This window comes from Megalops cyprinoides, chromosome 12, assembly GCF_013368585.1.
Source record: "Megalops cyprinoides isolate fMegCyp1 chromosome 12, fMegCyp1.pri, whole genome shotgun sequence".
Classification (NCBI taxonomy): domain Eukaryota; kingdom Metazoa; phylum Chordata; class Actinopteri; order Elopiformes; family Megalopidae; genus Megalops; species Megalops cyprinoides.
The window spans coordinates 20,891,046-20,903,191 of record NC_050594.1 but is presented as its reverse complement, the minus strand read 5'-3'; the positions used below and the strand labels follow the sequence as shown (position 1 = coordinate 20,903,191).

The window sequence follows — 12,146 nt, the reverse complement described above, 5'->3', positions numbered from 1 at the left end:
TTAGTGAGAACAATTTATCGACATAAACTGTATCGAACCAGTAACCCACTAATATACAGTACCAGATCATTGCGTTCCCTCACCAAGCGGTACTGTGCCTTAAATCAGTCAACCTATATTTTCGCAGTCAACCTACATTAAGCCCGTAAATTGGCAGCTAGATAAACCAGTCACGTTTGACTCCAGGATAAAGGGTGGGCTCAAGACGACACTCTTGCAGCCAATCAGACAGCAAGTTCCGTCATGGGTTTATTTTTTTTTTCTTTTAAGCAAAGTTTTTGGTCGGCGGCACACAAGGACCTGCCTACTTGCCAGTCTATAGCACCGTTGTGAAAAAAGACAGAAAAAAGAGGCCAGGAGTCGAGCGAGTGAGCAGAGAGTGAAAGAGTCAAAGAACGAGTCAGCAAGAGTAAGTGAGGGAGCGAGGGACCGTTAATTTCATCCACACCGTCTCGAGTGCGCCCGGGAGAATTACATTGTTGCAACATAATCGAGGAGGCAACGGGAATAGCTACTACAACTAAGGAAACAGAGATATAATCATGGATCATTATGATGGGGAAGACAACGATTACATGCAGCAAGAGGACGACTGGGATCGCGATCTTCTCTTGGACCCTGCGTGGGAAAAACAGCAGAGAAAGGTAAAGCGATCCTAAGCGGTGAATAATTGCTGCTTGTTGAAAAAGGAAGAAGGTGCTTGTGAGGGGGTGGCATATCATCTCTTGATGCAGCAGAAGCGCGGATGTAGCATGTGTATGCGCGGCAGGCAATCGATACTTCAGGAAAACGATACTTTCTCTTTGAAAGACTAAAAAGCCGTGTGCTGCATATACCATGAGAGCAAACGTTTTATTCCAGCCGACAGCAAGTTGCATCGTATGTTGGTGAAGATCGGCCATACGGTCATTGTATCATTAGCTGAAGTGTTGTTGTACTCATACATTCGCACGGTAGGCATCGTTTTGTGAAATATGACATTAAAGAGGTTGCAACATCTAAACTGATGTGCTCAGCCAAATATTTAATGCCTACACAACTAGAGGTTTTGTACAGTTGTGTGAGTGATAAGAATCTGTTATTCCAGAGATAAAATGCCTGTAATTAGAAAAGTAAAACATATTAAACACGAATTAATTACGATGTTTAGATTTTAGTGAAGACTTTTATTTATGTTCATTATATCCATGCCTTATTTCATCCCCGCCCCCCGTAAACAATTAAAATGTATCACTGGATAGGGTCCTCCCACCTACCCAGCGCAACAGATGTCAGACTCGCATACTTCTGACCAATGCTAACCGCAGACATCCTGGCCGAATACCTCCCCCATCCCCGAAACTTGAGCGATACACTGATCCTCTTTGTAACGGTCCTTTCATGAAAAGGGAGACAACTGAAGCTTGACGATCAAAGTCCCTATTATTTCAACAGGAAAGAGGAGCGAATATATTGACATCGCATATTGACATGGGGAAGGGTGTTGGCTCCTTGCCTGTACCTTTTACAGTGACGAAAGAAGAGAAGATTTGGTTTGCAGTGCTAACAGTAGATATTTTCCTGTCAAACAATGTTACAAATAATGTTAATTCTAAGCCCAAATCCTTTAAGTTACAGTTAAAACCGTCTCGGGCCAACTACTGTCACTACAGCTGTTAGCTTAAGTTTTACGGCGTGCGTTGCCATTGGCTTTATATTTTATTTCTAAAAAAAGTATGCTTTCATTTACGAGATGACTTCGAGATGACGACCAATGACCAATACAGCCATACAGGAATTTAGCAAAAGGGTGAAATATTTGTACTCTCACACCCGCTCCCACACTTTCCTTTGGTTCGAAAAGGGAAAAAAATGCTCTGGAATCCGAGTAAGCGGTGTGGTTTGGGCTGGGCTTGCATGGGAACGAGCTTGCCCAAAAATGGTAATAATCGGCCCCTCTTGCTGCTGTTGGAAAACTTTTCCCCTTTTTCTTTTTTTACTATCGAAAGCTGCGGCTCCTAATTTCCTGAATTATGTCATCGTTAGACAGCTACTGGAGAAAGTAAAAAAACACCAGTCAGGTATATGGGGTCAGAGTTCAAAAACAAATTCTTACGGATGCGCTGTTGCCTACTGACCTCCTCACTGTATAAAACTCGTCGTCAGGCAGCCCTGAAAGATTATTTTAGTTGTATGTTCGTTTTGTTGCGTAAAAGAGATATAACTCAATCGTTTTTATACATAGTGTCTACAGGAAACTCTTGTCAAACCTTTATTAGAATGAGTGATCATACAGAGAAAGCAGTAAAGCTGGCTCTGTAGGGACATAACCCAAGAACAGGGTTAGAGAGTAGTGAGCACCCAGTGTCACACGGACAGAAAAATTGGTCAGTGAGAAGGTGATAGCATTGAAGCAGCTTGGGAAAGTTGGGCTGGCAGAGACCCTTAACATTCGGGGAATAGAGGTGCTAGCATGGTGTAAAGGGTGTGTGTGGAGTGGATGGCTGAGAAACAGGAGAAGGATGGAAAGATCCAATATAGGTGAAGTGAAGCTTGAGTCGTGGCTGAAATGCTTGAAGAAAGTCAGTCAAGTGATTAGTCTTTTTACATTCTTTACAAGAATCAATAATGTGTCATTTTATTTCATTCTGTATCATACTTTGAAAAAAAAGTTTCAAACTGCAGGGAGTGCATTTTGATTGTATTTCAATTACAAAAATAAACTGGTTTTTGAATTATTTGTAGCCTACAAATTTTGTCTTGTTGATTCAAGCACCTCCCACTGTTATTTGATTCTCATTGAGAGAGACACACACTGTGTGCTCAGTGACAGGAGCACTGTGCCTGTAATTGTATCATGTGTGTCTACTTTGTAGACACAGAGCAGAGTTCAGGTTATTGTTCACTGTTTTATCAAGACAGCAGAGACGTGATGTGGGTTGGACAGAGAAGGGCAGTCCAGACTGAGCAGACAGATGATTCCTGGGGTGAAAAGGACAAGATTTTCCTTGCATAAAGTGCAGGAGTGTGATAATAACTGTAAAATCAGGGATGTACAGCTCATGTCTTTCTCATTCTGCTTGAGGGTTTAAAGGAAAACAACAAAGAAATCTTAATTTTTGCTCATTTTTAACCTTTTTTTCTGTACACATGTTGACATACTCTATATTAGTTTTTTTCAGTTTTATTTTAGTTTAGCATTTTGAGAGTTATATGTATACTTGTCAGTTGCATCAGCAGATAAAGTCTGGCTCTCAAGAGTTTTTATATTGGTCCTTTACCTATGTCAGATATTAAACAGTCACTCTAAAAGTAAAAGGATTTGACTTGGAAAGAAGCGTGGCAAGTAGGGTTGTAAGATCCTTGATAAGTTTGTCTCTTTATGTAGAGTTATCTTATATCACGTCTTATTTGATAATTTTATATCATGTCTTTGTTGATAATTTAGTCTGGTTGCATATTTTTTTCTCCTATTAAATCAAATTGCATTGCATTGAGTTTTACTATACTGAATTTTTCTTTCCCGACTCTATCAACAGATCTCTATCTATGTATAACCTTTACAATAGAGTGTCATAGCCTGTATATGGATATTCTTAATGCCAGGTATAGTTCTGATCAGATAAATTAAAAATAACTGTGGACATACTACTTTTCCTGAATATATTGCAGTTTGGCAATTTTGATAAGTAAAATGAGACAGAATTTTTCAGGCTCTCAAGTTTCACGAGCTCCTTAAGAACAAGTTGTTGTGGGACATCAGTGGCAATCCACATTCCCTCTAAATCCAAATTAGTTTAATTTGAGACTGAATCCAAAGTCTCTTATACATAAATATAGAGCCAAAGAGTACTTTTTAGTGTAGCCGTGTAATTGGTAAGAATTTGATTCTCCACTCTAATGGAATAGAACCAAACCAGTTATTTTCAGGAGATGTCATTATGAATACAGGGAAGAATAAATTAGATTAATTTTTTGGTGAATTTGTCCTTTAATGGCCTGCCTTTTCCTTGCTGTAGAGAAGCTGGAGAATTTGTGGCCTTAAGAAGGTTCAGAGTAACACACTCATATTTCGTATTACTCTGGGACTTCTTGGGGTTTTTTGTGGAGTGGCTTAATGAGATTTTTGTGACCTCAAGCTACAAGCAATCAGACGACTTTAAAATGAGCTGTAATATACACTTGTGTGTTGTGGCATGCACTTTGGAATTTCAGTGGCTGTGTCTCTGTTTGATATTGCCATTTAAGCTGTACATTTAGCATGAAGTCTGCCGAGAAGAACAGGCTTTGCAGGAATATGCTGCTCAGACGTTTCACATACATGTCTCGACTTGACTCAGGAGCATTGGCCTTCTTATCTTTGAATTGTAATGCCTCCAGCGGAATCTGCTTTGTGTCACCATTATTCAGCTTCTGGGTCGTCTGGTACTGTGAGCTTCCAGGCTTTACACCAGTGTCTGTGGTACAGCAAGCCGATGAGACATAAAGGAATAATTCTCCTCTGTCTTCAGAAGTTCTCACGTGAAGGAATGACCGGGCAGCCGGGAGAGGCTGTAATGTGAGACACGCATCCCACATTTCTGTGATTCCTCCAAGGAGCTGTTTGTACATGAAACGTTCAGATGCTGCTCTCTCATCTTCTCTTACTTTGCATGTCTTGTGTTGCACTTGCACTTAGATTCACTGATGTGTAAGATGGAGGTGGGCTGCAGGTGTTCATCTAGCTGGTGAGGTCATTCATGCATGCCCTTATTAGGGCATGAGAGATCCCTTCACCCTGAGTTGCCCCCACTCCCCACACCTGACACACACATACTCACACACTCCTCCACCCATCTCTCCAGTGACTAGGAGACACTGCCAGTGAACAGATAAGGTTAACTGATTTCACAATATCCTAAATTCCACAAAGAAATATACTAGACTCACTGCGTTTTTTTCATAACTGATTGTAGAATTCAGTAAAAAAAGGAACAGTATATTAAATGGGCTCTAACTCCTTGATTTGCTAGTGGGTTTCCCAGAGCCATATTAGGCAGCAATTTGGGGCTATGATCAGGGTGCCAATCATGAGACCACAGGTGTACAGTTTCAGAGTCTGACTGGGGCATTCCTGCTGTGCACTTAAGGAAAGTAATTTACCTGAGTTAAAAATCAAGTAAATGGATTCCACAGTATTTTGAAAATTGTATTTTCAATGTAATTATTTTGAAAACTGTTACTCACTCTGTATAAGGCCTAGTAAGCTGGTTAGCAAATAAATACTAATAGTAATAATTACAGTATATTATATAGTATTATAATAATAATAATTAACCTGCTTGTATGACTTGTTTGCAGCAAACTTGTTGCAGTTGTATCAGTCATCAAATTAATGACTCTTCATTAAGAATTAATCAGTAGGTTTTCTTGATGCACTTGTTGAATCATTTTTTAGCTCAGTGGTACTGCAGCCCAAGAGCATGCTGGGTAAAATACACCACTATAACATATCTATGTGAAAGGTTTTCATTGTGAAAAGGCTATGTTGCAGCAGTGTCGGTTGGGGGAATGCCACTCAAAAAATGCCCCTGGTCATCGGATTCCTCCCTGCTCCCTATGATGTTCCTGCATGTATATGGTGAAAACAAAGGTGATACATACCAGCGGTGACAAAGCCAGGAATGTCAAACGAGGGCTGTCATCTACAGACCAAATTCCATTCCTCCCTCCACCTCAGTGAAAGAGCCCCTCTCTCATGTGATGCGTCAGGTTCTCTTATACTCCCTTGGTCAGCCATCAGACCTTCCCCTATACTTCGGCTCTCATTTTAAGCATGGTCTGGTTAACTTTGCTGTACTTTTGGGGTGACACTGTGGGTTATTGATTATTTGTAGGGCGTTGTTCTTTTAACCAGAACATTGCAAGATCAAATCCCAAGCGAGTCACCACTGTTAGTCCCTTCAGTTAGGTACATAATCTGGTTTACTTTGATAAACTATGCAGCTGTATAATGGACAATATGTAAAACCCAAGTCATCCTGGGTACAAATGGTCCTTTTCATGGTTCTTGCGACTAATTCAGCTAAACACCATTTTTAAAGTTTCGCCTTTATTGGCCCAAGTATATGGCAGCCCCCTTTTCAAAGAAGACAATTTAAAAACAACAACAGAATAAATGTTAACAAATTAAAAGAAATGCAACCAGAGCAATCAGTGGGGAAAAGACAAACTTTTTCTCCCTCACGATACGAGGTGTCAGCAATGTGGTAGAGCTTGCGTTTTTAGGTTTGAAATCCAATAGCCCGCTTAAAACTGTTCACGTGTTTTACAAAAACGAAAATTTAATTTTCCTTGTCAAGTCTTATAGAAGTGTTTCTTGTCAAAAGGTCTCACACATTATGCCAATGTCTCACATCATTTTTAGTGCCGCCATTTTTTTATTCAGGTGTTTGATACTTGTCTTTCATTACATACCATAATCTTTAATAATGTCTGATGTCTGTTCCTAGCCAAACAGAGAAGAATAACAAAAAGCCTCTCCGGGATTTGAATGAGACTTTGACTGCTGTGGTATTGTTTAAGAAACCACAAAAGAATTTAAAATTGTCTTGTTTTATTGATTTGTAAAAGAAATTATCTGGAGTCCTTTGTGATATCCTAGTGTAGTGAGGCTGCTGAACAGCTCATGCATTTAAAAAATTGCAGCTGATTTATCCTTCATTCGTAATTCAGTTCCTCAGTATGGTAATTCAGGAGGAGGAGAAGCTGGTGAAAAGTGCACTGAGCACGTCCATATTGCTTGGGTCATTGTCCCTGTGCTATAATTGTAAATCCTCCAGGCCTGCTTTCAGATTCGTAAGTTCCGTCACGCTGCTCTGCCCATACCTCGTTCAGACTGAATGATGGGGTCACCCCCGCAACCCCCCAACCGGCGAGTGTACTTTGTGATATTAATGTCCCTATGCTGTTTCTCCCCGCACACATTGGGCCTGTCCCAGAAGGTTTTATGTGTCTTGGTCACAGTGTGATTATCAGAGCGGGAGCGATGGTGAGATTGAGCGAGTGTGACAGATGATCCCGATTCAACGCTCTGATGTTTCTAATGCCATAGTTCCATAGCTCAGTCATTCCTGATATGTTCCTCACCCCCTCCCTGCTCCGGACTGAAAGATGATACTGTATAAACAAGCCAAGGGCTTTAGCGGTACAAGTTTTATAATTAACCCAAATGTCTTGTTTTCAGCTGCTAATGAAAAGCTTTTAGTAAAAGAAAGCCCTCTAAGCTTACACCCCGAAGCCCTTCTTTGACATTTGGTCTGCAGATACTGGTCCGGCTGTAACTAAGATATCTCGCTGAACTCGTTTCTGTTGTGAGCTGGCTCTTCTCTCCTTTTTCAGGGAAGTTGATGCCAGTTAATTATTCTTTTCTGTATTGAAGGAAAGAAAGATGAGGGAATGGAGGCCAGAAGGTGGGTGCTTAACTTGCCATGTTGTTCACGTGCTATTGTCGATACAGAAGTGGTTTGACTTTTCCAGCTGTATTCCTCTTGTGTCCACTCAAGCGTCTATGGTTGTTATAAATGAAAGAAAGCTGCACTGGCTCACCCCAGCATCTCCTCCTGGAAGTTTACATGAGATGAGATGCAATACATCAAAGAGGTCATACAGTGCTAGAATCATCCTTATTTGTGGACGCCATTCTAATATCTCCCCTGTATTGGCTTTCGCTTCTCTGATTGAGCTCATATCTTGGACTTTTTTAGCAATTCACTTTATAGAAAATTGATCATATTTGAAGGGTCTAAATATTTAAATTTTATGTATTTATGTTTTAATTCTGGGGTCAAACTGCACTGCAAAGGGGATTTTACCTTTTGGTGCTGGTACTGTAGGCAACTACATTAGTAAATATAGAGTTTTTTTACTGTTTTTGGAATGAAAAATGTTTGGCTCTCTGTTCATGTCCCTGGAAAGCTTTGTATGCCTATGCATGCTTCTGGCCTCAGCCATCAAAGAGTTAAAACATTTTCCTTTACTTTTGGCCTCTTTTGACAGCTTGTCAACTTTATCCCTCGAATAGTTTTTTTGGGGGGGGAGGGGGGAGTAAAACTATTTTTCCCCATATTAAGTTATCCACTGTGTGTGAAGAATGTTCTGTTTGAGAAGTCAAATGTGTTCAATTAACCAGACCTTATCTCTAAACCTTGCAAATGCCAGGGCCTTGATGCAAATACAGTTTCACCTAGTGTTTCAGCTCTGGTTCCAAATTTGGACATACTTTTTAAATGAGTTCCAAATGTCATTTCTGTCTAAGAACCGCAAGCTTACTGAACATAACATTGGAGGGCAGACATGACCCTGGACAAAAGGGCTCCAGTTACCAGTAAAAGGCGGTATGTTTTCTCTCAGAGCAGCTGACTGTGTGTAGAAAAGTTAAATGACCTAGTTTCTGTGCATGGCATTCTAGTTAAAAGTCAAATCTCTTTGTTTCTAACTTTCAAACCAGAAACGTGCAGCAGTGCAGCAGCCATGATGGAAAGTTACATCTTTGTTGCACCCAAGTGTGAAGTATGAAACTGCTTAAGATTGGTTAGGGGTTAGGGTGAAAGGTCAAGAAGCACTTCCTGTATAGAAGTGGAGCGGAAATGGAGTGAGAGCCAGTATGTCATGCCAGAATGTGTCGGGGTCAGTGTTTTCTCTCAGTCATAGTCACATGTACTGTGATGGAAGGTGACCTGCTGTGAGAGGGAGACTGCAGCTTTGCATGCTTGCATAGGGCATACTCAGGGCTTTGTTCATGGTCTTGCCCAGCATCTAGTGGATAGGAGATATGGAAATCGGAGAGGGAGAGAGAGAAAGATATTGTGTGTGTGTGTGTGTGTGTGTGTGTGTGTGTGTGTGTGTGTGTGCGTGCGTGTGATGTTTTTAAAGAAGGACGAACAATGGAAAACTCTAAACAGTGAAGTGAAAGCAGATTTGAGTAAATAAAAACCACAACAGACACACCTCTGTTCGGCCTGCCGTGGGAGGGGCTGGGTCAGGATAAAGCAGGTAAGGCTCTTGAACAGAAGTCCATTCATTTCCTCACACAAAGAGAGCGTGCTGTGGAAGTCAGGCTCTGTCGTGTCACCGGGATGCAATATTTCATCTCTGCGCAGGTGATAAATGCTTTAGCCTCAGTGATTTCCTTTCTGATATCGCATGTCTCCTGCACCAACAACCCATTTTTTGCCTCCTTAGTCTGTTTTTATGTGAGTGCTGAAATCGCTTTCTATTGCTTAGTCACCAGGGCCACATGAGGAGTTATTTGTGGGCTCAGAACTGCTGGAATACTGTATATCACTGTCACCTGAGCACATTCAGCATGGTGTTGTAAACAGAGTCTGAAACTGTCTCTGACAGGGGAAAAAGAGTCCCATATTCTGGTACCGTATTGGTAGCAACCAATTAGCAACTGTGTGCAAGTGTCATCCTGAACATGTTTTAGCCCATCACAGCTGTTTTATTATAGCCGTTATCTATCCAAAATCCAACATGCATGCACAAGCATACAGCATTTGAACAGTTTTGAACAGTCATTACCAGATAGAAATGTGTGTATGTCCACTTTATCTGTGTGTACAAAAATTCCACAGTCTGTGCTTCAGAATATATTTAGCACTAATTCTATGCTTGATTTATAAAAGAGGCCCCAGAGTTTTTTTTCTTTGTAGGGTTGTGCTGTGACCCAGTCATTCACAAGCCTGGCAAAGGTCAATTTTGTCTACAACTCTAAACACTATTGATTTATTTATGTCTGACGGCCGTTACAATAGTTGTATGGTGTGTTTGAATAAGTGCTCCTTCAGGCCAATCATGAATTCTCTGCCAGCGACAATACAGCAATGGAGGCACATTGGCTCAACATTGTTTGCTGACATCTACATTTTTACTAGGAAGCAGCCAATCTGAACAAAAAACATCAACGTGTAGTCTATGTCACCACTGAACAATAACAGTTTAAGCAGTATCTTCTTATGTGTGCACGTGCCCCAAGGCCGGTATTCCCTGCATGATGGACACAAGGTGCTTGGATATCTTAACGTGTGCAAGCATTTGTTTTCTTGTAGTGCACTCGACCCAACATGCACCTGAAAGAACTTGAGAGCAGCCTGTTCTGAGCTCTAATAAGCCCAGCCCAGGAGAGAAGTGAAACAATCAGCAGCCCTCCCCAGCCAAGAGCGGCCGAGATTAGGCCCTGGCACTGAGCTCCCGGCCCTGCTGGAGAGAGGTCTGCTGACTAGGCCGTGTGTGTGTGTGTGTGTGTGTGTGTGTGTGAGCCATTCCCCTCGTGTTTCTGGAGAGGTCTCTCTCTCTTGCTCTCCCTCCCTGCCTTTGCTGAGCAGCTTGTGTGAAGTGCTGGCAGGTGTCCTGTGGCAGGAGCGCAGCTGGGTGGGCAGCGCTGGCTGTTGCGGGCGCTCAGCCGGCCGTCTGGGCCCGACTGCGGGGACTCCGGGCCCTGCTTGTGGGTTTTGTTGAGCGCGACTTCCCCCTGCTCTCCTCGGCCATTCCTGCAGCTGGCTCATGCCTGATGCTGGCCGGTGTTAATCACTGTTAGTATAATGACTACAATGCACCATTGTGTTTCTCCCCTTTTTTTATACTGTGCAAATCTGTGAACAGACGGCTCTGATTGTAGGGTATTTGGGGAAGTATGGGGGGGGGGGGGGGGGGGGGGTCAGGGCGGTGTGGTGCGGTGGAAAGAGGGCAATGTTTTCACTTTTGAAAAATGAAAACAACTGTGCAACACAGCAGAGAGAGAGAGGGAGAGAGGAGGGAAGAGAAAGTGAATTGTTTAAATCCTGGTGTCTCGTTGAACGTGCTGGCCGCCTTCTCAGGAACGACTCCATCTTTCCCCAAATCACATAATTATTTTCTCATTCGTGACTGGTCCCTACCTCCTGCGCTCACGCGGACTTTGACTCTCAGCTTCAGGAACTTGTGTGTCAGCACTCTGCTTGTGTCTGCTTGTCCCTCCTCACCTTTTTGCCTTGTATGGGGATTATGCTGCCGTTTGAAGGTGTTTGTGGTTCTGGTGTGCATGTTGGTTCTGTTTAGGCCATGACACTGAAACTAACAATAATATTTAAATTCCTTTATGGTTATGAACTGTGACTGGACATCCATGAAAGGAGCTGTGATATGTGTTGGGAGGGACGCTGTGAATGGAGCTCTGTATATCTCTATGGAGAGAGAGTGTTTTGCATATTTGATATCAGACTGCAGTATTCCAGTGACTTGGTCTCATGCAGGAGTGCTTCTTTTGAACCAGGGACTGGGTGCCTGTCAGCGGTGAAACACAGCTGCTAGCCATCACTTCAGTCATATCTCTTTGTGGGCACTTGAGGGCTTTGCATATTACGCCACTGTGAAGGGTGACGTACCCAGCCACATTTTCCCATCATGCACTTCTGTCTGGTGCAGACTCATCAATGTAAATGGTTCTGTTAAGTCATGACCCTGAAAATTGGTTGCTGTTTGTATATTATTTTTGTTACTTTCACACAAATGTCCTTTTTCCTCAGTCCAGCAGACCAACCCTCTCTCAAATCATGCTTTTTATATTGAGTCAGCAGTACTATAGTAAGGGAGGCTGGCCTCTTCCAAATGCCTGGAGGACAGTGGTGAGGCAGGCCTCCACAAAGTCTCCATTGTGTCAGAGGAACCTCTTTCTGTGAACTGCAGAAGAGACGGATTTCTAGTTTTCCATGAATGGATTTAAAGGTTGGCTTCACTTTGACAACAAAGTGCTTTTTTATCTTTGATACTTTGACCCATACATCACATTCTGTATGCACTTTAATGTAAACATAAATGTTGTAGATATACTTGAATAATATATATTTCTGTTCTATAGCACAGGAATTCTAAGTAAAATTCACAAGCAGGATGTGGAAAAATGACAAGAAGTTACAGAAATATGCACACTTAATGCAATAAGTTATGGAAATCTAGGCCTCACGCTTAATGCAGTTCTTATGACATCAGTAAAAATGTGTTTACATATGCAGTAAATTTTAAAATAGTAATTCTGCCTCTGACAGTTATTCTTTGTTGTGTAAAATTATCATTAGAGCTTACCCTATTCTGAAACTATATATTGTTCATATTGTTAAGTATCCTCAAGGAATTGTATCCCCTGCAGT

General features: G+C 41.8%; 1 protein-coding gene across 6 annotated transcripts in view; it reads left to right on the top strand.

Moving 5' to 3' along the window:
- Positions 1-289: 289 nt before the first annotated feature.
- actn1 (actinin, alpha 1) overlaps positions 290-12,146 on the top strand; it is a 36,848-nt gene continuing 24,991 nt past the window's right edge. For 4 of the 6 annotated variants that reach the window (XM_036541765.1, XM_036541770.1, XM_036541767.1 and 1 more), the window contains exon 1: positions 290-644. In XM_036541765.1, the coding sequence (XP_036397658.1) occupies positions 543-644 (102 nt within the window). In that variant the 5' untranslated portion in view covers positions 290-542. The remainder of the gene's footprint in view (positions 645-12,146) is intronic. The other 2 variants (XM_036541764.1, XM_036541766.1) reach the window with 1 other exon arrangement.